This window comes from Miniopterus natalensis, chromosome 1, assembly GCF_054644295.1.
Source record: "Miniopterus natalensis isolate mMinNat1 chromosome 1, mMinNat1.hap1, whole genome shotgun sequence".
Taxonomy (NCBI): domain Eukaryota; kingdom Metazoa; phylum Chordata; class Mammalia; order Chiroptera; family Miniopteridae; genus Miniopterus; species Miniopterus natalensis.
The window spans coordinates 10,272,099-10,297,833 of NC_142081.1; the positions used below are offsets into that span (position 1 = coordinate 10,272,099).

At 45.5% G+C, this 25,735-nt stretch overlaps 2 protein-coding genes across 2 annotated transcripts in view; one reads left to right on the forward strand and one right to left on the reverse strand.

Annotated features, from left to right (window-relative positions):
* Positions 1-16,857, forward strand: part of NRDE2 (NRDE-2, necessary for RNA interference, domain containing) — a 37,604-nt gene extending 20,747 nt beyond the window's left edge. The window contains exons 7-14 of the mRNA XM_087818601.1: positions 813-946; positions 3,257-3,377; positions 6,086-6,258; positions 8,080-8,466; positions 9,231-10,150; positions 10,813-10,951; positions 14,327-14,398; positions 14,932-16,857. Of these exons, the coding sequence (XP_087674727.1) occupies positions 813-946; positions 3,257-3,377; positions 6,086-6,258; positions 8,080-8,466; positions 9,231-10,150; positions 10,813-10,951; positions 14,327-14,398; positions 14,932-15,057 (2,072 nt within the window). The 3' untranslated portion in view covers positions 15,058-16,857. The remainder of the gene's footprint in view (positions 1-812; positions 947-3,256; positions 3,378-6,085; positions 6,259-8,079; positions 8,467-9,230; positions 10,151-10,812; positions 10,952-14,326; positions 14,399-14,931) is intronic.
* On the reverse strand, positions 16,593-25,044 carry PSMC1 (proteasome 26S subunit, ATPase 1). The gene is made up of 10 exons (XM_016205696.2): positions 25,014-25,044; positions 24,101-24,197; positions 22,345-22,469; positions 21,577-21,762; positions 21,289-21,417; positions 20,360-20,456; positions 18,886-19,075; positions 18,280-18,431; positions 17,923-18,077; positions 16,593-16,932 (listed from the first exon to the last, which is right to left on the reverse strand). Exons 3-10 carry the CDS (start codon positions 22,402-22,404, stop codon positions 16,798-16,800), a joined length of 1,104 nt encoding a protein of 367 aa, XP_016061182.2. The 5' UTR covers positions 22,405-22,469; positions 24,101-24,197; positions 25,014-25,044; the 3' UTR covers positions 16,593-16,797.
* Positions 25,045-25,735: the final 691 nt, after the last annotated feature.

Sequence of the window (25,735 nt, forward strand, 5' to 3'; positions counted from 1 at the left end):
GGTTTGCCCTTCATTGGTTCTGGTGTGACCTTGGATAGGTTCCTTAGCGTGTTTGAGCTCCAGTTTCTCCCTCAGCAGCAATAGTATAGTACCTGCTTTACAGCGTTATTGTGCACATTAACCGAGATAATATATGGTGAGTCTAGCTCAGTGTCCGGCACACGGCAGGCAGTTATTGGATCAAAACCCTGCTATTACAATTAACTTCTAAAGATACAAATATATTGCTCCAGAATTAGTAAGCATTCACCACATTGTCATAAAGAGCCTCGTGTTTGCTGTCATTTGTGATATGCTCACATAGCTTCATGTTATTTAGTAAGTAGAATTATGCCACACTTACGGCAAACTGAAGTGTTCAAACATGGAACCTTGGTTCGTTCACAGCGACACTGAGCATATGATGAACTCGCTGATGAATAATGCCATCTAGTGATCCACCGAGTACAGACCTTGGCTTTCTGGTAAAAAATCTACGCCAGCCTTTTCCTGGAATTTCTCTTGTAATAATGAGCTGTGAGTTTTTGATAACCAGTATTCAGACCAACCTCTTACCTTATGTTTATGTATATGTAGTTTTTGTTAATATTTGTCTTCTGTGATGGTTTCACGTAAAAATTAGAATAAACATACTTTGATTATACTATTGTGAATCCTTTTAAATCAGGACATGTAGGTATCACAGCTTTGAAAACATAACAGTAACTCATTCCAGGGAGAAGATGTTCTCCGTATTTTACTGCGTCTTAGAAGTTACGTTTCTTTCCTTGATGGTGTTAACCAGGGTTCTCCCCTGCTCTGCCTGCTTCCAGCGCTCTTCCTGCAGCAGTGCCACTTCCTGCGCCAGGCTGGTCACTTGGAGAAGGCCGTCTCCTTGTTCCAGGCCATGGTTGACTTCACCTTCTTCAAACCAGACAGTGTGAAAGATCTGCCCACCAGGGGACAGGTAGGTACAGCTCTGCTTTCCTGTTCTCTCCCTCCTCCCTCTCCCCCTCTCTCCTTCCCTCCTCTCTCTTTTGGGAGAGGTGTGGATCATGGGAGGTGGTGGTAGAATTATTAAAATGTATCTTCCTTTATATCAGACCTGCTGAGGATTTTTTCTCAGAAAGATTCTAGCAATCCAAGGAAAATTCCCTAATGAAAGTAGTGAAACATGGGCGATGAAGGAAGCCCCCCCCCCCCCCCCCCCCGATATAAATACTCAAGGCCTTTTTCCCCTTACTTACGGCCCTTGTTTAAATGCTGGTTATACCCACCAGTCAGGGAAATCATCGTAGTGCCTTTTAAACAGTGTGTCCCTCGGCCTACCTTTGTGCGTTCTAAGGTGAGTCTTGTGTCGCTTCCCCCATTAACCTTTCCACTGCCTCAGGTCTTCACTCTAGTTGCCAAGAAGATGACACGCTGGTACTTTGTTAGCACCTATCCTAATGGGAGAGGTTAGTCATTCAGGTGACAAGTGAGCATGGCCAGTATTTGTGATGTGAAGCATTAAGAAAACCTCATCATAGAGCTGTTATGTAAGAAAGCCGCCTTTTCAGCGCCCTGCTCTGCAGAGGTCTGGTGGAGGATGGTAGGATTTATGGATTCATGGTGACCTTCCAAAAGGCCTTTCTTGAGAGGCTAAGACCTCCATCTTGTGGAGCATTTGTGAATTACCTGTAAAGACTATTTTTATCATCATTATTTTTATCTTTTTTCCCCCAGACAAAATTGGGTTAAAGAATATTGGTGAATATTGATATAACTGTTTACTAGTATAATAAGCCAGATAACAGTTATTTTAAGACGTATTTTGCTATCTTAAGGGTATGCTGTGCCACAGAAGTGATTCTTAGCCAGCCCTGTGGAGCATGGGGTGTATGATTGGGGGTTGGGACTAGGATCAGGGTCGTGCTTGTGCCACCCCTTTGCTGACACTCGCTGTCTGTGACGAGAGTAGTTAGTTACTCATGGGGGTGGGGTCAGGAGAACCTGATCCAAGCTCTTGAGGTTTTAAATACAGCACAGGTAATTGAAAAGTATTTACATGACAACTTTGAAATAAAGCTTTTTATTTGATGACTCTGTATCTTTACGAGTAAGAGACTTTGTCACCGTGAACAGACAGAGTTTGGTATTACTGGTCTATATTTCTGTGGAATAAATACACTGGTTATAACCATTTATCACACTTTTTTTAAAAAAAAAACCTTCTTTTTTTGCATGTGCTTTCTTCCCTCCCTCTTATACAAGTAAAACCTATAAAGAGGGAGTGTAGTCTTCCCAGTTCCCTTCCTGAGGTGGCTGACATGCACTCAGTGTCTAGGGCCCACACCAGGACGTCTGCCCTGCTTTTCGTGGCTCTCCTGGACACAGTCCTCCCCGGGCTCAGGCTGGATGATCCTGCAGCTCCTGGCCCATGGTGTGCCCATAGGAAGCCTGCTCATCCTCTTCAGCGATTTTACAAAAGCTTTCATTGAGCAAGTTATTGGCTCTCTTTTAAAGTCCTTATTGTTGGTTGAAAATGCGATCGCTTTCCTGTTCCTTGCTGTGTTCACATTCTGTTCCACGTGGAATTTTTTATTGCCCCTGAACTGGTTCCCACACACTGCAGACCTAAGGTCCAGATGAATGAGGGAGGGCCAGGCTTTAGCATGCAGACCTTTTAATTCATTGGATGCCTACCATTTGTAGCACTGAGCCAACAGCGTTTATTGAGTCCCTACTAGGTGCTGGACACTGTGCCAGGTGTTCGGAACAGCTAGTTGAGATGTAGCCATGTCCTCAAGACCTCAGAGTCTGTCCTGTTGAACCTTGACTCCCCTTCCCCTCAGAAGGTCTGGAAAGCAACAGGACTTCAGGTGTGTGTTAGGGGGCCTGGTGAGGCCACTGCTTCCTGTTAGACTGGCTGACCAGGGTCAGAACTGGGAAACCATTCTGTTCCTGCCCTTCTCAGTGACCTTGGCCAGTCTTTGTAACCCAAACTTGGAAGTGTCATCCTATCACTTTTTGCCATATTCTAGGTCCAGCCCACAATCAAGGGTGTGAATCCCACAAGGCAGGGGGATAGTCCTGGGGGCTGCCGTGGAGGCAGCCTCCCACACTAAATAATTACATTTTCTGTTTTGGGGTGTGTGTCACCTATCTGCTTCAGAGACTGATGACAGGCAAGATTGCAAGAAGCATCGCCCTCTTATGCCAGTTAGCACTTAATTTGCCCAGTGACTCAGCAGTTTGGTGCAAATTAGGCTAACCACCCTGTTTTACACCTGAACAGGTGGAATTCTTTGAGCCCTTCTGGGACAGTGGAGAGCCCCGGGCTGGGGAGAGGGGCGCCCGAGGCTGGAGGGCGTGGATGCACCAGCAGGAGAGGGGAGGCTGGGTGGTCATCAACCCAGGTAAGGCACCTCTCAGTACTGCGTGAGTTTTTCTCCTGGAACTTGTTTTTACGTCTTCATAATTATTTGTTTATATGTATAAGCCATTTATCAGTATAAACATCAAAATGTGAAAAGCACATTAACTAGATGTCCCGGGAGAGTAGACTGTTCTCCCTCCTTGGAGTCTTTGAAGCAGTTGACCCCCCCTCACTACATAATGCTCTGAGCGTCTGAATTCTTCCCAAAGAAATACTTCATTTCTCCTCTGATAGGCTGCTCCTGAAGAACTCACCTTATTACTAACCTCCCACCCCCATTTTAGTGTGGATTTAAGACAGTCTGTTTTCTTGGCAATGTCCAGATCCTTTGAAAAATACCTGCCTTAGCCGATCAATGACTCTCTCATCATTGATGTTTCTATCTCTCTCTCCCTCTCCTTTCCTCTCTCTGAAATCAATAAAGATATATTAAAAAAAAACCCAAAAACCTGCCTTTTAAAGAGTACTATAAAATAATTAACTGTCATTCTAAGTGATGCCAAAGTGCTTTCCAGATTTACCCTCTAAAACCGCACTGTCCAGTAGAAATATAACTCGAGCACATGTGTAACTTCACATTTTCTAGTAGCCACATTAAACAAGTAAAGACAGGTGAAATTAATTTTGATAATGTGTTTTGTTTAACCTAGTATATCAGAACATTAACATTTCAACATCTAATCAATATTAAGAAACTAATGAGGTATTTTGCATCTTTTCCCCATATGAACTCTTTGAAATCTGGTGTGTATTTTCTATTTATAGCACATCTCAGTTCAGACCAGCCACTTTATAGGACTTGATAGCCTCATTCACCTGGTTTCATCGAAAGTGGGAGGGAGAAAGAGTGGGCACTCAGACTAGCCCCCCTCGCCCAGGCTCAGCCAGCCTTTTTTCACAGGCATCACCTTCCTGGGCTTTGGTTTCTTCTGAGAAATGAAAAACTTTGGATTGGCTGTGATCTGCATGGCAGTGCAGAGCTCTGGGCCAGGTGGCATATCTGTCACCAGTTAAGCTGAGCCCTTCAGGTGTTTGGGATAACCTTGCTCTGGGCAGTACCATCAGGTGACAGTCATGCCTCACTTGGCTGTCACAGCCTCAGCCGTTTCGACTTCCCTTTGAATGGTCTTTCCAGGCTGACCTGCGGTGTCAGACATGAAGAAAGTAACCTGCAGGCACAGCGGAAGTACCTATCGCACTTTAGCCACTGAGTCTGCAGGACCACATGTAGGACCAAAAAGTAAACAGGTCTTCTTGGTAGTAACTCTTTCGTTCTCTGAGTGACCAACTCAGCATGGCTCTGTGTTTTTAGGTTGTTTTTTTTGTTTTTGTTAATGAACGAATCCCTTACAGTGCATGGTATTTATGTTCTGCAGTTGCCCATATTTGGCACTTCTGTGAGGATATAGAGTTCTTGTGGCAGTGCCCAGAGACTTAAGTTAACATCACTGCTCTGATAAGTGTCCAGATGTCCAGTAGTCACTCATAATCAGATGTGAAGTTCGTTTTCTCAGTAAGGTAATGCAGGTGTCAGAACCTTGACTTTTAACATCAGGTTAGGAGTGTGGTGGTGTGTAGGTACCCTGCAAGCTTTTCCACATTCCCTTCCTGGACAGTTTCTGGAATTTAATGAATTGAATGTATTTCTTTCTATTGGACTTAGAGGGTGTCCTCTACAACACCAGGATCTGAAGAAAGGTTGCAAGTTTCTTGTTTCCAGAAAACTAGTTATTAACCATTTTTTGTGTTTAAGTTCTCTTGTCCTTCCTGACGAGGTTGGCATTTAGAGAGTAGCTGGGATTTATTGTGGATTCTGAGGTATTCTTTTATAGCATCACAGTTTATTTTTTCTTGTACCATCACTTCCTGTTAGTCTGTAATTGTTATACATGTGTCTGTTTAAAACGACGTAATCTTTTTGATTCCTAGTGTAGTAAATTCAGGTATCTAGATCTGTCACGTGACTCACCAGATAACTTCTCTCATGGTGAGAATTTTTCAGCATGGATTACTTTAAATGTAGATCACTAGACGCTGATAATTAAATTTTAGTTTTCTTTGAGAAATTCAGAAGAGTGTTAAGATAGAATATTGGGTTTAGAATATCACTTATTTGAATTCTTTGGGGTTTCTGTTATCTGTTTATTTTGAAATATTTACAGATTCATAAGAAGATGAAAAAAGATACACAGTTCCCCCTACCCCCATGGCCCAACAGTGTTGTCCAATAATAGCCACTAGCCACATGTGGCTGTTTTAATTAAAGTTAATTAAAATGAAATAAAATTAAAAACTCATATCTTCTACCAGCTACCTTTCAAGTGCCCAGTAAGTCCCATGTGGTGGTGGCTGATAGGTCAGACAGCACAGGTATAGAATGCTTCATCATTACAGAGAGTTCTGTGGTCAGTCTGTTGTAGAATATGTGGCCTTCCCATTTTAATTGGTGTAGTAGCATTAAAAACCATTGATTTCATCAGCTAACCTACCAGTTTTTCCTGGGAACTTGATTGTGATTATTGGAGAGTCTCTAAAGGTCACTGAGAGTTCCAGAGGCGGGGCCTAGCTCCGTCTTACTCAACCTGACATTCCAGTTGCCTACCATAGTAGCTGGCATACAGGGTGGTTGGGTGTTGATGGTGGTTTTATTTGCTGGTTAGATGAACTAGAAGTTTTGTTCTTGTCTAGATGATGATGATGAACCGGAAGATGATGAGCAGGAAATTAAAGATAAGACTCTGCCCAGGTGGCAGATCTGGCTGGCTGCTGAGCGGTCCCGAGACCAGAGGCACTGGCGGCCATGGCGCCCTGATAAGACCAAGAAGCAAACTGAGGAAGATTGTGAGGATCCAGAGAGACAGGCAAGTACCCCACTGCAGGAGGGGATGCCAGCCCTGGGGGTCTCTGCCTTCTCCCCATTCCCATTGGGTTTGGGTACCTAAAAGAAAGTGTTGGGCTCCCTGAGCACTTGCCTGGCTTAGGAGATACTGGCCTGACTTCCGTTCCTGTCTGTGGAAACTTCCCTCTTACTGGAAACCAGGGTAGAATATCATTGGCTGCTGGTGTTGTGGGAACTTAGAGGCACTTGACACCATAATTCCTGCCCCTGAATAGGAGGGTGGGTTCTCATGGTCACCCTCTGGCGATTGTCTTCCCGGTTGTTCAGGAAGCTGGAGGGCTCAGGGTTTAAAAACACAGAATCAGTGTCCTAGGTTCGTTAGCTGTGTCCACTTTCCCCACCCTACTTATATGTTCAGGAATGTAGCAGCTAGATTTGACTCCAAAAGACAAGGGGGACTGGATGTAAGGCCATTTGTGTACAGTCGGCATACAGCTTGTCTTGTTGGAGAAGGAACTAGCATTTACAACCTGTTGTGCGCCAGGCATTTAACTTCCATTAGCTAGCTTATTCACTGTTACTGCATGACTAGGTACATGCTGCTCTGTCTAGTGGCCAGCAGCCCTGGAAGTTTTTCTTTAAAATAAAGGAAAAGATTCTCTTTGATACCTAGAATTGACCCAGTTTCACAAGATAAGAGTTCTGTTGCTTGGCATGTAATATAATACAATATTATACAACATAACATAACATGGTGTAGGTGTAGACTGAGAGATTTTCGCAGTGGGAGGCCTGTCAGCTTTGGCATGGCTCCTTGTCTGTAACCCTCTGTACTGTTACATGCCTCGAGGGTGGAGATGTTTGCCTGTTTCTTCACTGCTGAACCGACTGTGCCTGGTGGGGGCACTGCCTTGAGGCGAGTCTGCACGTGAGCTCCCTCTCCTGGCTGCAGCTGGAATGTTCAGTGAGGACTGGGGTCTTTCTTTGGCTTGAGGATTTTAGAGAGTTCATCACCCTTCCAAGAAGTCAGTTCTCAAGGTTCAGAATCTTGGCAGTTTCCTGGAAGCTCATTTCTGGAGCAAACTCCTGCTGTGAACAGTTTTTCACCTAGCTTTTTCTCTGCTCAAAACCTGAAGATTTCTGTTTAATGGATGGTTTTGATTAGTTGACTCTGGTAGTCTCTCTTTGCTCATAGCCACAAAGACCAGTCAGATGTAAAGCATTGTCTCTGTGGCCTTACATTTTAAAGTTATTACCCGAAGTCAGCTACAAATGCTCACAGTTAGTATTAGGCTCTTATAATTGCTCTTTACATGGTTCATTACTCCTGTAGTTTCCTTCTTAACTTGCTGCTGTGTATTTATTTTTTAAGCATATTTTTCATTTTCTGAAGCAGTTTTGTACAAAAGAAAACAACACAAAATCATAAAGTTTTTTTTCTTCTGTCTTAAGTTTACACTTGTAACTACAAAGCAATTGTGTGTGCTTTCAGAAGTGGATATGATTCTAGATTTTCTATGAATCCGGCAGGCTACTTTGACATTTTTGGCTTCAGCCTGCTCATGGACCTCCCTCCTTCAGAGAAGCCCCAGGAGTGTGAGAATCCTAGCAGCATTGCAGGGCCCCCAACACTTACCCTGCACCTCTCTGGGTTGCCTTGTGGAGCCTCTAGTTTTTTTTGCATCTTGCAGAAAACCCAACTCCTGTCTGTTTAAAATCGCATAATGTCGAATCATTATACATTCATATGAAGAGAATTGTGGGGAAATTGTGAAGGCCTTTTTGTCTGTCTATTGTAGTACCGAGCCCCTGAACAGGTCACTTTATTGTGTCTTTATTGCAGGTGCTGTTTGATGATATTGGACAGTCTCTAATCCGACTTTCCAGCCAAGATCTTCAATTCCAGCTGATTGCGGCCTTTCTGCAGTTTTTGGGTGTTCCTTCTGGCTTCAGCCCTCCAGCCTCCTGCCTCTATCTGGCCATGGATGAGAACAGCATCTTTGATAATGGCCTTTATGACGAACAGCCATTGACTTTTCTCAACCTTTCCTTTTCCGGCGTCAGCTGTGTTGGTCGCACAGACCAGTTGGGCTGCCGGCGCTGGACCAGGGGTCACAGCCGAGAGGGCGAGGAGTTCATCCGCAACATCTTCCACCTGGTGATGCCTTTGTTTTCAGGCAGGGAGAGGTCTCAGCTCTGTTCCTCCTGGTTGCGGTACGAGATCGCAAAGGTAACTCCGGCCCCTTCCCCCTGCGTGGGGACTTCCTTTTTGTCCATGTTTATAAATGGACTCTCAGGCTCTTGGTGTTCTTCAGGGTCCTGGGCCACAGCACCTCCTCTTTCGGGGACCCTAAAGGAACTTGGTGTGGCTGCCCCTTCTGAGGGGCCACAGTGAAGAAGAAAGCAGGAGTGGCTGGGGCTGTTTGTGTTGATTCTTGTATTACCAGATGCCTGTGATTATGTGAGCTGTTAGTGTTAAGAACTAAACTTAAGCTTAAGTAGGGTTAGAGGATTTAGGGGCTTACTAAAATAGATAAAATAAGCTACTTACCCTGCTCTTTTTATCTATGTATCTGCCAGAAATTCGTTTAGGATGGACTCTTCTGCCCTCTGCTGGCCGCAAGTTAGTATATTCTTAATACCCAAAGTTCTGACACTCCAACTACAGATTGAACACACCAGGTTGTGTTATCAAAATAGGGTTGTCTGATAAAATTGGGTGGCTGCCTCTCTTTGGAGAAGAAGAACATTTAGAGTAGGTAAGCCTTGTTTAAAGAGGTTTCAGATGGAAACCTGGATGTGTTCGTTTTGGAGTTCCTGTGGCCTCAGTAAAAAAATCCTGATTTGTTTCCCGGCTCAGAGAGCCTAAATGTTTACCAAACATGTGATGAAGGAAGTATAGATGCCTTGTGCGGCTTTCTCAAGCTGGCAGGATAGCGGGATTGCTTTAGAGTCACAGAGCACTTGGAGTCATACTTTTCTTTTTACCTCTAGGTCATTTGGTGTCTGCACACTAAAAACAAGAAGAGGCTAAAGTCACGAGGGAAGAACTGCAAAAAACTAGCCAAGAATCTCCTTAAGGAGCCAGAAAACCGCAACAATTTTTGCCTCTGGAAGCAGTATGCACATCTGGAGTGGTTGCTCGGCAACACAGAGGATGCCAGAAAAGTTTTTGATACAGCACTCAGCACGGCAGGGAGCGGAGAGCTGAAGGACCCTGAGGTCTGTGAGCTCAGTCTGCTCTATGCTGAGCTGGAGCTGGAGCTGGCACCGGACCTCAGAGTGGCCACCGAGGCCCGAGCTGTTCACATATTAACTAGGCTGGCTGAGAACAGTCCCTATGGGCCCTACACCGGGCAGGTCCTGGCAGTTCACATTTTGAAAGCTCGGAAGGCTTATGAGCATGCACTGCAGGACTGTTTGGGGGAGAGCTGTATTCCTGATCCAGCTTCCCTTAACCGCCTAGTTAGCGTGGTTAAATGCTTTATGCTCTTCCAGTATTTGACCATAGGGATTGATGCTGCTGTGCAGATATATGAGCAGGTATTTCCAAAACTGAAGGGCTCTGTTACCCCAGAAGGCCCAGGCCTGGAAGACAGTGCCAGCCCACAGAGTGCAAGGAACGTTCTCGAGGCTATCACACTGATGCACACGAGTCTGCTCAGGTTCCACATGAAAGTCAGTGTTTACCCTCTGGCTCCGCTGCGACAGGCGCTTTCAGAGGCTTTGAAGTTGTATCCGGGCAACCAGGTTCTTTGGAGGTCCTATGTACAGATTCAAAACAAGTCCCACAGCGCCAGCAAGAGCAGGAGATTCTTTGATGCAATTACCAGGTCTGCGAAACCCTTGGAGCCATGGTTGTTTGCCATTGAAGCTGAGAAAATGAGGAAAAGACTGGTGGAAACTGTCCAGAGGTAATTACAGATCATCTTGTTCATGTGTCCACACCTTTATGGAACGCGTGCCATGTCCCCCACCCTGTGAGCCTCAGGAATACAGAAATAAATATGGGCCATGGCCTGGCACACCGGTATGGGTGTTTGGGTGTTATAGGAATAGCAGATTGCAAGGGGAATGACAGACCTACAAGTAGTAACATCTTGCATTCGAGGCTTTTGTGGCTGTCTTCCTAGGCTATGCCTTTTGGGACCCTGAACGTTGCTTATGGTGCGTGGGTGGTGACTGTTAGGCCTTCAAGTATCTGAGAAGCTGCAGTAAAAGCATGTGGGTAAGAGCACAGGCTCTGGAGTTGGACTCTGGTTTCAGATCCCAGCTCTTCCCACGTCACTTTACCTCTCTGATAGGTTCCTGAGAAGCAAGGACTTGGTGTGTGATTCCTAGGCAGACTCTGTAATGTAGAAACCACAGGACCTTGGACACAGCCTTCCTCTGGCCTTGGAGTTGCCCATCACATCTCTACTCTGCACCCCCAGCATCCACAGATCTGAGGGACAGCCCTGCCTCTGACAAGCTCTGATTCAGTTCTTGCTGACGTCTCTTGTCACTAATGTGTCTCTGCCTCCTGCAGTGTCGGTGTCAGAACTTGTCTCGGGTTTCACGAGCCTTTGTCTTGCAGGGTAGATGGCAGAGAGGTGTACGCGACTATTCCTGAGACTGGCTTGACGCACCGGATCAGAGCCCTGTTTGAAAATGCGATCCGCAGTGACCACGGCAGCCAGTGTCCTTTATTGTGGAGGCTGTATTTGAATTTTTTGGTAAGAAAACACTTAGAGTTTTTATATTTATGCAGAACTCTACTTCCTTCCTGAGTAAGAAAGTGCAGGTATCCAGTGGCTTCCTTCACCCTCACCCCTCGGACGGGGGTGACATCAGGTCTCTCGGGACTTGGGGAGGGGTTGCAAGTGGCAGTTTTACTCAGGGCATTTGACAGAATAACGGGGGAGTTGCTGGGCGTTTTGGTGCAGAATTTAATGTGGCGTTCTGTAAAAGATAGGGCCCTTAGGGAATTTCTAGCTTTTTGGAAAGGTTGGCATTGGACCGAAGGTTAATTAGAGCAGTGACTCTCCCTAGCAGCTCCTGAGGCATCTGGTGGGCTCCTAAAGCTTTGATAGTGAAAAAACCAAATCAGCCAAAATGCAAGGTGTGGGCTGCAGTGCGAGGAGGGGCAGGAGAAGGGAGCCGTGGGGCCGTGTGAGGGAAGGGTTAAGGCTCCGTAGAGGAGGGTTGTTGGCTTGTTTGCTGTGCCTTTGCACCTTCCAGCGTGCATCTGCACATGCTTGCCTGCTGCTTACATGCGCGCGAGCACATTTGCTTGCTTTCCCTCTGCGAAATCGAAGAAGTTAAAACGTACTGCTGGCCATGGAGAACCTGGGGGGAAAGGACTTGCAGAAAGAGCAGGTAAAATTTTCCACTAAGGTCGGAACTTAGTTTAAAGCCTCTTTTTTGAGGGGACTTTCCGAGGTGCTGTTCTGCACACCCATTAGCACTTTCAGCCAAACTGTTTTTGTTGTTTTGGCAAAAATCAGTTATTTTCAAGATTCTTAGACTTCTTTAGTCTGATTATCTGCCTACATAATAAAGAGATAAACTTAAGTATATAAGCCAGTTAGCTGACTTCATGGGCCTGATGAGAGACATCTTAATACATAGAAAGGGACCGGTGGCATTTCTGACTGGGAATCATCAGATTTTATTGTCTCCAGTGCAAGTTTCTTCCCACTTTGTCAGTGGCTGGCAGGTAGAAGGTGCTGAAAGGCCCCCACTTACAGGAGCTGTAGGAGGGAAGAGTCCTCTCCGTCCCCCTTCCAGTGGGCATAAGTAAGCCTCTACAGTAGGGCCAGCCTCCTCTTAGGAATGAATACGCTGGTGAGAGTTTTCTAGATTTACTTGTATTTATTTGGGGAGGGTTTGATGTCAGTTTTGTCAAATGACTTTTTTAAAAAATTGTACACACCAGCAGGTGCTCAGGTTTGTTTATGCTTAGTTAAGATAATCCAATTTTGCAAAAGCCCGAAGGTCCCTCGCCTCTCGTTTTCTTAGAGACATTGCTTCCCTGTGTGGAGGAGGCACACGGATAAGCAGGCACATACATGGCACGTAAATGGCAGACGCCAGCCAGCCTCTCGGAATGCAGAGCTCCACCACGCATCTGTCACAAAGGAGGTGGGCAGCTGGCTCTGCATGGCGCTGGCCCTCTCCCTGGCCCCCCCACCCATGCTGGGAGAGTTACTAACCCAGCTCAGGTCCGGGCTGATGGCCCACAGCACGTGCCACAGACTCCTGTCACCTCTTCCTGAGAGTCCTGGCTGAGTCCTTCGTGTGGTGTGAGGCTTAGTTCTGGAGACTGGCGGTGGCCCTGAGGCCTTTATGTGGAGAGCAAAATCAGCAGCTCTGCCCCTGCGGAAGCCGTGACTTCAGTTCTGTGCCTGGTCCTGGCTAGTGCCCTGAGGTGCTCCTGGTCTCCCTGAGGAGACATGCTTTCACCAGTCCTGGTCCCGTGGGGTCACAGGGTGCCCGGGAGTTACCCACTCGTTAGATTTCAGCCCCAACTTAGGCATTCTCCAGGGGGCGGTGTTTGCTAAGATGAGGAAGATGAGAAGGTGGGGAAGGACGTGGAGGTCTGGTGGTGCTCGTGCACTTTTCTTCCCGTTGGAGGCCCCGCTGTAGTGAGGAGAAGGTGCACCCAAGGGCATGTCTTAGAACACGGGATCCTGAACGGAGAAAAGTGGCGGCATGCCAGGCGTTCACGTGGCCGCGAACCCTCTGCACATTCCAGCGAGGTGTGGAGCTCCTGGTGGCCGGTTGGTAGCTGCAGAGCGGTTCTCATTTGAGGCTGGCCCACTGACGTACCTGCGTTTGCTGGGTCCAGGATGTCTGTGAGATACGGTGGTCGAGAACGTGCAGTAGTACAACCCTTCTTTCAAAAATGAGGGGAAACCATCTCTCCTTGAGCGAGTATTTTAGGAGAGGACATTGAGGTCCTTTGTTGTGCAAAGGAAGGACAGCTTAGGCTGGCTCCTAGGGTGTGAATTTAGGTTTTAGCCTCAGAACGGCTGAGTCTCACAGCTGAGTCTCACTCCAGGGAGGGAAGACAGGAGTGCCCCAGCCAGGAAGCTCTGTGTGGGAGGAGGTGGGGAGGCCTGAGCCTTTCCTGACAAGTTATCACAGATGCTGGTTACAGGTCAAAGTTATAGTCTTGGTGACTGTGGGGGTTAACCTGAAAAAATGGAGAAGGGAGGGAGGCCAACCTTGGTGGGCAGAGCTCCTGAGGTACAGATTGGAGTCTCTAGATGCTATTGCCAGGGTTTCTGGGAAGTTGGTCAGCAGCCCTCACTGGTGCCATGCTGGACGCCAAGCACCAGCCACCTGGCAGAGACCTGGCATCCCTTAGAAAGGTCTGTGGGAATGGAAAGTCTGGAGGAGGTGGGTGGGTGGGAAGTGCAGGAACAGATTTCAGCTCCACGGGCTTGGCTTGTGCCCACGAACAGCTGTCAACACCTGCCAGCCTGGGAGCCGCCCGTGGACTGTGAGTGCATGGAGGAGCTGCCATGAGAGAGATCCATTCCTGGGACCTGGGAGAGGCCCCAGTGGGGGATGCCACCTGCAGCTCCAGCTCCCACAATGGGCGTGGAGAGACTTACGGATTTTATACCTAGAGAGAAAAGCTGCTGAGTATCTGCACACTCTCAGACTGAAATTCCTGCCTGTTTACTTTCAATGTTACCCGCTCAGCAATTCTGGTTTCCTTTTCTCTGAGATAAGTTTTCAGATAATGGCAAGTGTTAAAGTAGATGTTTTCTCTGTATAAAGTCATCAGCCTTATCACACACACATGGCCTCGAGGGTCCCAGGCACTGTCAGTAATGAAAGGTTGAGGGCCCACAGGAAAGGAGATGAGACCAGTCAGAAGTGTTAAAGGGCAGCACTCTGGGCCTGTTGGTGGAGGAACCGACCCTGCACATCAGAGGCCCCGGTAGCGTCCCCGGTGCGTAGACTAGCCACTGTGAGGATGTCCCCATGGCTGGCTGGCTGCAGCTGAGGAGCCCTGTGTGAGTCACTGCAGGGGTAGTCTCTATGGCCTCACCCTACCTGTTTCAATTAATCATTTTTGTTTTACCCCCTCACCTCAGGTTTCGTTAGGAAATAAAGACCGAAGCAAGGGGGTGTTCTACAAAGCACTTCAGAACTGTCCCTGGGCAAAGGTAAGTTCTAGAGACCATGGTATCTTCCCATATCCAAGGAGCTGCTTGCCGAGAGTCAGTCCTCCCAGTGTCTGCTTGGCCTGCACCTTTGTCATGGGAGGCAAGGCCCAGTCAGGCCTTTCTTGGTGGAGCTGAGCCCTGGGCAGCCTGAGCCAATGGGCACATTTCCTGTCTCTGTGGTGGAGCTGGTGTTTCAGGGGAGTTGCTGCGGGCAGCTGGTTTCCCAGCATTTGCCCAGAGTTCAGCCCAGAAGCTACAAGTGTTGGGATCTGGGTCCCAAGTCTGCCTTGCAGAGCCCATCAGATACTCAGCAGTCTTGCCTGCCAACAACTTCTAGTCCCACCTTGAGTTCACTTCCTTTCACTGAGCCTCTGAGCTCAGAGTCCTTCCAGAAGTGTGTTGAGGTGCTGCCAAGCGAGTCAGGACAGTGTGTGTGTGGGGCGGGGGGGTGCCTGTGGAGGGGCAGCAGGAGGGCAGGCTTGCTGGGACAGGAAGTCGCTGGCTGACCGGGGTGGTGGCTCTCCTGGCCCTAGGTGTTGTACATGGACGCTGTGGAGTACTTCCCTGATGAGATGCAGGAGATCCTGGACCTGATGACCGAGAAGGAGCTCCGCGTGCGCCTGCCTGTGGAGGAGCTGGAGCTGCTACTTGAGGACTAGAGACCTGGGGGGGATGGGGGCCACACCTCCAAGGCCATGTTGCCTGCCTGTGGGAGCCAGGGTGAGCGAGAGGAGAGGGTGACACGTGTCCAGCGTGTGTCAGCAGACCTGTTTTTAAAGTTTCTTTCTAGATAATGTGCCTGGGTTATCAGTCTTTCATCCCGCACATTTTTTGGATGTGCAAATGATGCAGTAATTCTCGTTTTACATATTATATATGTAAATCTGTGTATATATGTACATAGACAAGAATCGGGCCAAGTGCTAAGTAAACCTAACGTGGTTGGTGTGTGCGAGTTGTTCGTTCCGCTTCTCCCCTGCCTAGCTAGAGCCAACCCCACAACAGTGAATGTACCCTCTCAGTTGGCATCCATGGTCCTTGCCAAGTCTTGGGTTTTGCAGTCGTGATAAGGTCTGGTTACTCAACACCAGGACCTCCTCCCCTGGGGCTGGTCAGTAGGAGAGCAGATTTTGCGCTATCTTCAGATGAGAGCAGGAGAGTCATTTAAAACTTGGTGTTTGGCCTGTATTGTGTAAAGCTTCTTGTCTTCCCTAAGCCTTCGCAGTGCTGCCTCCACTGTGGACCAGCAGCATCGCCTGGGAACTTGTTAGACATGCAGGCTCAGCCCCACCCCAGCTCTGCACTCAGGACCCCCGGGGGCTTGTGTGCACCAGTGTGGAAAGCACAGCCTGAAGAAACAGGGACTCCTGCTTCGGGGGAGCCTGCCAGACCCACCCTGCCCGTGAGATGTGCCGAAGGTACGCTTTCCTGTGCTGAATGTCAGCACCGCTTAGGTGGAGTCCCAGACTCGCTACGTCCTCAATTTGATTTCTGAGGGCTGTCCAGCTGCTCTGGCTTTTTAAAATCATGACCTCTAGAATTGCTGAAGAAAAATTTCTTTGGCAACTCACCCAGAAAAGCCAGTGTTATGGAACAGAAGTTTGGCTAGAAACAGATGGGCATTAGGTTGGGAAAAAGAAGGAAGGGCAGCCTGGCTGGAGCCCTTTCTAGGGCAGTGTCTCAGCACACAAGGAAGCTGGCCACCAAGTGGATGCTTGCTGCCCCACTCACTGACTAAACTATTGAGAGAGGAGAGAAGTGCAGGAATTACGTGGGATATCTTTAGATGCTCTCGAGGATGAGGCAGGCAGGGCTGGTAGAAGATTCTTCATCCCTGATCTTTCTCAAATTCTCTTGGAAACCTCCATCTCTTACCACCATTACTTCTTTCCTGCCCCCAAGTGCTGAGACCCACAGCTCCAGACCTTCCAGAAAGGAAAGGTGTTTCCTTCTGAAGCCACAGGAGTGCAGCCTTTGCTGAAGCATCAGCAATGGTTGGCATGTGGCTATGATCACGTCTTTCCCCTTAGCTGGTGCCTGACAGCTCCTCCACCAGCTCTGGGGCCTGATGTGAGGGCAATGGGTAACTGAAGTCTGCACTCTTGTGATCACCCAGAAGCTTCCCTGACACCCAATCCACCCACTTACGCTGCCGAGTGGAGGGTGTGGAGGCTCCAGAAACAGGATGAACTGCTTGAGAAAGAGCTCGCTTTAATGGGAATGGAGCACTGCATGATGGGCGTACCACACGCGATGCTCAGGAAGGTACAGTGCACAGAACGTGTTGCTAATGAAGATCAACTGGATTGGGGCTCATCTGGGCAACTTCCCCCCCTCCCCCCTTCCCCTCCCAGGGGTCGGGCACTCCCAGCCATTTCCTTGAAGGCAACTGGGGTTTGCTAGAGATAGAGCCCCTCAGGAGTGCCTTCCTGTTTTTTATAAAGGACATTTTCTTTCGATTTCTTGAAGTCTTCATTTGTTACTTTCATCCTGCGTTCTCGCAAGGCCATCAGACCAGCTTCTGTACAGATCGCCTGAAAGAAGGGACGGTATGTTCAAAAAGCAAACTATTTTTCATTCTAACACAATTCAGAGAGAGCTATTTTGAAATAAGGTGTAAGACACTCAAACACAAAATTTTTCAAATTTACTTGAGAAAAGGTTAGATTTTTAAAAATGTGTTAAGTATTCTAATTATTTTCTCAAAGGCTCTCAGGCAGCTTAGACTGGAGTAATTAAGGAATAGGACTGGCTAGGAAGTGAGGCTCCGGGTCTAGTACTGGCTCAGGTGCTAGCCAGTTGTGTGGCCTCACAGGTCAGTAAGTTCTCACAGCTCCACTTTCTAAGAAATAGATGAAGTTATACCCGGCCATTTCATTTACCTATAGTCATAAGAGGACATGTATTCTGGTTAAGTATTATAAATTTCAGTATAGTATTCACTCTAATATATTTATTGTTTTCAATAACTACCTGTAAAAAAGAACAAACCAAGAACCCATGCAATATGTGATAAAAGCCCCATCATGGTACCGAAGTTTCTAGTTGGTTATGACCATAGGATATTTCAAATGGTTCAGCAGAAAAGAACGTGTGTATATATATAGAAAGATAAAGCAGATGGGTAATATCTGGTAAATCAAAGTGATGGGTATATGGGCGTTCACTATTATTGCAACTTTTCTGAAGGCTTACAATTTTTCAAAGTAAAATAGCTGGTGCAAAATTAAATTTGTTTTAAAAAAAGGGAGATTTCACTTCCTAGCTGAGACGTTAATGTAGTTCTACAGATGCCAAGGGTATGCCGTTCAGTGCAGGCAGCAGCACGAAAAGGCTGTCTGCCATCCCTACCGAACACCCTGGTACTCACACCTGACGGAAACCTAGGTCCTCCCATAAAAAGCAGGATGTAACCATGTTTAGTGCTGCCAGGTCTGGTTCTAAATTCTGGTCCTCTGGGAAGAAACATCCAAACTCATATGGATGTGATAAAACCAAGAGTTCCAGTCAGCGCAGGTTCTCACCTTGATGTCAGCACCAGAGAGGTCATCCTTAGCCATTATCAGGTCGTCCAGTGTCACGTCGTCAGCCAGTGTCATTCTGCTTGTGTGGATCTGAAAGATGCGCTTCTTGGTCTTTTCATCAGGCAGGGGGAACTCGATCTTCCTGTCAATGCGGCCTGCAGGTACAAAGGTTTCAGTGGCAGCCCTGTGCAGCCCCAGCTCAGGGAGAGGCCCAAGCCCAACTTCTCATGCGTGCAAGGGGAGAGTTTTAAGCTATTCTGTGCAGTATTTGCCTTTATCTGTTTCATTTTACAATCTCCCCAAAATACATTTAAACACATTGATCTTCCACAATGAAATTTCAAAAGCAAATGTGACCTGGTCTGATAAGTGCTGGATCCAAAGTTTCAATTCTGTTTGTGGCCATGATGACTTTTACGTCTCCCCTTGAATCAAATCCATCCAGCTGGTTCAACAGTTCCAACATTGTTCGCTGAATTTCTCTCTCACCACCAGAATTTGAGTCATATCTTTGCAAAAGAAGTAAAGAAGGAATTGAGGACCCAACTGATCTGCTAACAGGGAATTACTACAAAACACCTTAACATTCCTGTTTCAACGCGTATGTCATACCCTCCCAACAGCCATGTTACAAATCTCATTATGTTCTTTGTAGTAGTTTTCATGGCCAAAGTTTTATCATTTATTCAGTCTCCAATTTTGGTGTCCCCCACCTGCTGTGAGCTCCTTGAGGGCAGAGACTTGTATTCATGGCTGTGTCCCCAGAGTCTAGATGGAGCCTGGCTCAGAGCGGATGCTCAGGGTATGGTTACTGACACACTGATCTCCAGGTTGACAATCACCTGGTACTTGAGGGAGCAGAGCCTAAAGCATCCAGAGAGCCATATAACAGGAACTGTGGCAAACAATGTGCAGGCCATGGTTTTCACCTCTAAAGGATACAAAACGGGTAAAAGAAAGTACCTTTTTGTCCCAATGGCATCAATTTCATCAATAAAGACGATGGATGGTGCATGTTCTTCAGCAACTCGAAACAATTCCCGAACGAGTTTGGGCCCATCGCCTAGGTACTTCTGAATAAGTTCAGAGCCAACCACTCTCAAGAAAGTGGCTGAGGTTTGGTTTGCTACTGCTTTGGCTAATAAGGTTTTACCTATTTTAGATGGAAAAAGACAAAGGAAAAAAAACATCACATGGTGTTTTACCTTAGAAACACTGTCCTTACCAGCTTAAATGGACATTAAAAATGGGTGGATTCCTATGATAAAAAGGAATGCCACTGTTCAGATGTCTTAGCATTCTGTTCTCCAATCCCTCCAGTGTGGGCAATCCCAAGCACAAACCCTCTTGGGTACGTGGTTTTAAGTCAATCAAAAGACCTTCTTCCTTTGTAATTTACATAGCAATGAACTGCTAAGTCCTGGACTGCACAACTTACATAGGTCAGTTTATTGCATAGTGAACCAAATATATATATTTTTTACCTTCATGCATTTATTATTTTTTAAATATGTCTACTGATTTCAGAGAGAGGGAGGGAGAGTGAGAGAGACAGAAAAATCAATGATGAGAGTCGTCATTGATCAGCTGCCTCCTGCACGTCCCCAACTGGGGATGAAGCCCACAACCCGGGCATGTGTTCTGACCAGGAATCGAACCGCGATCTCCTGGATCCTAGGTTGATGCTCAACCGCTGAGCCACACCAGGCTGGCCCTTCATGCATTTAGTCATCCAATATTATATTTAGTACTAATGGACCAGGAGAATGAATCTAACCTGAACAGCAGAGGGTAGCTTTTAAATCATGGTTCACCATGGCTCTGATGCGTGACCACACTCCAGATGAATACACTGGAATCTTCAGGGATGGGACCAGACATCAGTGTTTTTTAAGGCTCCCAAGGTGATTCAAATGTACAGCCAAGGTTAAGCACTCTGTTTTATTTTTTCTTAAAAACTATTTTTAATAGACTCACATTTTTTTAAAGTGATTATGTTTGAAGTGGTTTTGAAGTGATTATATTTGAAGGTATTATGTTTTATAGCATATACATCAAGTATGTTCAAGGTATAGGAATTCTTGGGAACTATAAATGTGTCAGACGGAGCAGGTATTTTGGGGAGGAGTGCCTCCTGGTGTCTGCTGTTGCAATCCCTACTATTGTTTCTAACACACTAACTTTGTACAGTCTACAATTTCAAGTCTAAGATAGTTCACTTTCTTAGTGCATCTATTATACAGATAAATACACTTTTATGTAACAGGTATTTTTCTAGAGGAGTTGCTTATTCAAAAATTCCAAAATGTTGATTAGAGCACCGTTTTAAATGAAGGACTGTGGCATCCTCACGCAACAGGGAATTGTGATTCACTAATGCTGCTGCTCAAGAGTTGAGGTGAGTGCCTGGAAAGTGTCAAACCCACAGCGCACATACCTGTGCCAGGTGGACCATAGAGAATGACCCCCTTAGGGGGCTTTATACCCATCTCTTCATAATATTCAGGATGAGTGAGAGGAAGTTCCACAGATTCCTACAGAACACAAACACGAAATAAAAACGAAAGGCTTTCTTACTGAGTTCATCACCATATTTGTGAACTGTAACCATGAGTATGTCTCATTTTGAACAAAAATAAGCTAAAATTTAACCAGTGTGCTTGATATTAGCAGCAGGGACATGCTGAAAAGGATATCTGTCCTACTGGAGCTCCCAGCACCCATTGCCTCTCTTCCTAATCGCACCTAATTTCCCTTTCACTTCCTAGTAGAAGTCAGCTTTGAACAACATTTAAGCACTTCCTCAGCAAATGGAACTTTTTCCAAATTAAACTATAGATAGGAGCTGGCAAGATTTTCTATTGCTGTTACCACCTAGGCCATTTCCCAGCTGTTGAGAAGTCAGCAGTGGAGATCTGTGATAGCTCTGAATGACTTTTCTACAGATGAAAGAACCTGCAAAGGACTGGCACACAGTATCCTGAATGATCACTTCCCCCCAGGACCAGGGCAGGGCAGGGAATATGTTCCAAACCCCACCACTGTGTGTGTGCCAGTCACCCTATCCCATACATCACTGGCTGAAGTCAACACAATGAGGACATTACATATTCACACAAAGAATTATTAAACATTACATGTAAAAAGTATTAAGCTGCAGCTGCTGTAAGAATTATCACAGAATTTGTTATTTCTATTACCTAACTTGGTATTCACAAATACAAAACACCACAGCTGGCAAGCTCTGAGTCAGTTACTAGCCTGATCAATAAAGAAAACAAAACATGCAAAATAATTCCAAGTACCCTAAACAAGACAGCAGTAAGAAGCCAAGTCTAAAAACCCAGCACTGGTTCTTAGACATACCTTAATTTCCTGGATTTGGTTGTCCAACCCCCCAATGTCAGCATACGTCTCCTGCGGGGCCTTTTCCACCTTCATCACCGTGACCAAGGGATCCGTGTCGTCCATCAGCACCCCTATCACGGCATGCACCTAACGGAATGTTATGCTTTAACACAAGGATGTAAGGCTCACACGTCATTACAACCAAGCAATGCTGATCACAGAATTTGATTGTGGAAGGCCTATTTCCACAGGAAGAGGGGGAAGATCTAAGAGGAAGGAGAAAGCTTTCTCTGAGACTCGCCTCACCTTGTGGTTGAGCAGGACAGAGCAGCCCGGCTCCAGCAGGTCCTTGTCCACAAAGGAAAGAATGCTGACGTAGTGTTCTGAGCCCACAGATGTAGACACAATGGCATGATTATCATCAATGATCTCTTCCAAGGTCCCCACCGACATTGGGGTCCCCCTCAGATCATCTACTTTTGACCTTTCCTCCTGCGGAACGTTGTGCCAAGAAAGAAAAGCAGATTAGACCTAAAAAGTAGGTGATGTTCAGGGTTCACTAGATTTGCAAAGCAGGTGGCACTTTCACTTATTTTTATGTTAACCCTCACCCAAGGATATTTTTTCCATTAATTTCTAAGAGTGGGTTGGGGGGGGACACACACATCAATGAGAGAGAGAGCCATCAATTGGTTGCTTCCCGCATGTGCCCCAACCAGGGTCGGGGATCAAACCAGCAACTCAGGTATGTGCCTTTGACCAGAATTGAACCTGTGGCCCTTTGGCATGCTAACCAACACTCAAACCATTGAGCCACACTGGCCAGGGCACAGCTGGTGCTTTTAAAAGGCAACTAATAATGATTCAAAAAAGCCTGCTGGGGAGGGCGGTGGGACAGGGTGGAATAGGTCATTGGAGAGAAAAGGGGACATCTGTACTATTTTAAAAATAAAATTAAAAAAAAAAAAGCCTGGATGGTTCAACTACTTGAATTGCATTTATTCATTGACAGTTTTAGGGTTTAAATAGAGTTCAGTTTGTAAAAATGAAAGTTATAGTAATTTCTCAATTTACCTCTTGCTTTTCTTCTAAAGGCTTCATCTGTTCCTGATTTCTAATGAATTCTTCCTCCATGAGAAGATAGTCTTTAATTCTCTCTAACTTCAGTAACTTTAACCGGCACTGAGTGTGAGGTGTCACTATAATTGAAAAAAATAAAACTGTATTATACTTGAAGCTTGAAGTTAACAATTGTTTACTCTTTTTAAAAAACTGACACTATTACAGATGTCCCCATTCCCCCCACCCTTTACCCACCTCCACCCAGCCCCCCTCCTCTTGTTAATTCTTAAGGGGAAAAAAAACAAAACTTAAAATAAGCTTACTTTAGTTGGATAGACTCTGAAAAGTTAAAAATGTGGTGACCCTAATTAAGCAAGTACCTAAATGCAAAGGGGACAGGGATTTTATAGTTATAAGCAAGCCTGTAAAAAGGGGGTGAGGCCTGTGACCAAACAGCTAATACAAAGAGATACACTAACTGAACTGTGTGCGTGTGCAAAAAAGTCACAGATCCAGAAGATAAAATTACTTTGGCTTATTGCTCCCCACAGAGCTAACAATGGGTACACATGCTGTTCAGTCCCTCCACCTTGCTGCACAATGCCTGTAACACACCCTCCACTGGTAACATTGTGAAATACTAGGGATGTTAACATGCAGCAAACATTTTCCCCCACACACTTTTGTGCTGTTTCTCTTGGTTTCACTTCTTATGCCACACAAGAATTTTAACATTTATATAAACCTGTCAATCTTTTCTTTTGTGGTGTCGGGTTTCCTGACTTCTTCAAAAGGTCTCTCCTCCCATAAGGTTAATAAATTTATTCCTGAAATATTTTTAATTTACTTATTTTCATATGTCTATCTATAATCCATCTGGTAAAAAGCAAGGGGTCTATTTTCATTTTCTTTGAAAAGCAAATAAAAGATGCTAGCCATTTATATCAAATAACCCATCCTCTTTCCACAGAACTACAATGTCACCTTTATCATATATTAAGTATCCATGTAACCTGTTTTTGGACTTTCTATGTTCTTCTAGTGACCTGATGATCTATTCTTTATAAATACCACATTGATTCATTGCAGTAGATTGATGACACGTTTTTTACTCACTTCTTTCTTAACCAGGCAAGATTTAAAAAATTATTTCACCTAAGCAGGAACAAACTGGTTTAGATGGGGTGGAGGAGGTATCTGCTGAAGCTTAAAGGGGTGAGAAGCAGGCAGCCATGGAAAGGGCTGGGGAAGAACATTTTGAAACAGAGGGCAAGGCCCCAACATGCAGAAGAGTCAGAGGACAGGCTGCGTGAATGACCAGCAAAGGGAGTGGCGGGGCTAAGGAGGGCCACATGGGCCTGGTTTGAGTTTTATTCTGTTCTATAGGAAGCCAATGAAAAATGTTATGTTCAGGCGCCACATGATGTGAACTCCAATACTGTGGCATTTCTTTTCTTCATGGTAAATGTGTTTCTAGGTTACTCCAGCTCAGCCTGAGTTTTCTAATCTACAACTACTTTTAATGTATTAGAGGAACTGGTTCAAGTTTCTTAAAGTGACCTAGTCATATAATTGAGCTAGTCATTAAACCCAAATAAAGCTTTTATTCCAACCTTGAGGATGCCGCAGGTAGGAGTGAGACAGAATACAGCCATGGAGCTGGGGCCCGAACCACACCCATTTCCCGTCCACATGCGGCCCTCTAAGCTACCCACACAGTCAGTTTCCCGGGAATGGGAGAGACAGCACGGAAGAGCCCTGTCATTACCCAGCGGCAGTTTGCTGGCAGCGTCTGGCCCCTTTGTTTTCTTCTTCTTCTTCCCCACTCTGGTGGGTACAGGAGGTTCGTATTTCTTTTTCTTGTCCTTGAGATTTGGAACAGTGGGGTAAAGAACCACACAAATCACATTAAAACACAGACTTATCTGTGTGGGGCCACTGTCTGTTTCCAGGTGACAGAATTTTCCTTATCTTTTAGGATGCTATTAAAAATTGTTCTTGCCCGGCCAGGCGTGGCCCAGCGGTTGAGCATCAGCCTAGGATCCAAGAGATCACAGTTCAATTCCCGGTCAGGGCACAGGCCCGGGTTGTGGGCTCGATTCCCTGTCCGGGGCGTGCAAGAGGCAGCTGATCAATGATTCTCTCATCGTTGATGTTTCTCTCTCTCCCTCTCCCATCCTCTCTCTGAAATCAATAAAGATATATTTAAAATAAAAAATAAAAATTGTTCTTTAAAAAAACACTAGATTTTACATTCCTGCAATTTTAATATGTGGGTGTAATTGACCTTTTTATGATACACAAGGACAATTATTCAATAAGGAACAGTGAGGTCAGAATTCAGTTATATGCCAAAAGTTTGAGTTGAAATAATTTGAGACAATTCCTCTATCTCAGGAAATTAAACACCAAAATACAAGCAATTTATTTTAACACTTCTGTAAAGTGTAAATTACTTTTACACATTTAAAAGTCACTAATTCATAAATACCTATTTGACGGTTAGGTCGATAATCTTTTCCAAAACATGTAAAGGGTACTATATCTTTAGCCTGGTTAAATAATTACAGGATCATTTATTTTGCATTGTAAGATTCATGAATCCCCAAAGAACTCAGCTGAGATCTATGACATTTTCCACAATTTGTTTACATCACAAACATATCTGGATTCATATTTACCTTGTCATCCTTCTTGCCACCTCCAGGACCATGACCACCACTCTGACTTTGACCCTGGGAGTGTGGGTGGGGTGGGGTGGGGTGGAAAGAGGTATAAATTCAGAATATTATCATTTCAAAAGAAAATCCTTCTTTTCCTGAGATTCTAAGACACTAGCACTCCCCCCTCATTTTAACATTTCTCAACACAAGATGCATTTGTAGTCAAGGACCACATTTAGCATGGCAGCATTTTTATCCTGAAAAGCTGTTGGTAGCACAATGGTACACTTTTAACTGACTGCATCTTAAATCAAGGACAATTCTATCAACAAACATATAACTGATGTCTCGTAATGAGACTAAGATTCTAGACACCCCTCCTTCTTGAGGGGAAGGTTCAGAGTTTGGTACAGTATTTCTTTAATATAACACTGACTGAGGCCACCAAGAGTATATTTTGTGAAATTAGGTCATGAAAGCGAAATCAATTTTCCCTTTTCAATGATTTATTAATCACTCCTTACTAAGATAACACTAAGATCCAGGAGACTTTCCTTTTAACTGCAACTTACCTACCTACCATCCCTAAAGCCTGGTATCTCGGGCAGGTCTTGCCCCCCAACCTGAAAAGCTGAATCACCTTAAGGTACCAAGAACTTAAGTGTATTAATAATAAGCTTCAGTGGGATTTCTGATTTTAAAAGACCCTTCAATTACAGGACAATGCTTAACAGAGCAAT

Coding starts and splice junctions, on each gene's coding strand:
- PSMC1 (XM_016205696.2), bottom strand. CDS start 22,404: ATGGAGGAAGAATTCATTAGAAATCAGGAACAGATGAAGCCTTTAGAA. Junction 18,432..18,885: donor GATGCCATTGGGACAAAAAG/GTACTTTCTTTT, acceptor TCTTTTGCAAAG/ATATGACTCAAATTCTGGTG. Junction 18,078..18,279: donor TCCAGCACTTATCAGACCAG/GTCACATTTGCT, acceptor TTGTACCTGCAG/GCCGCATTGACAGGAAGATC.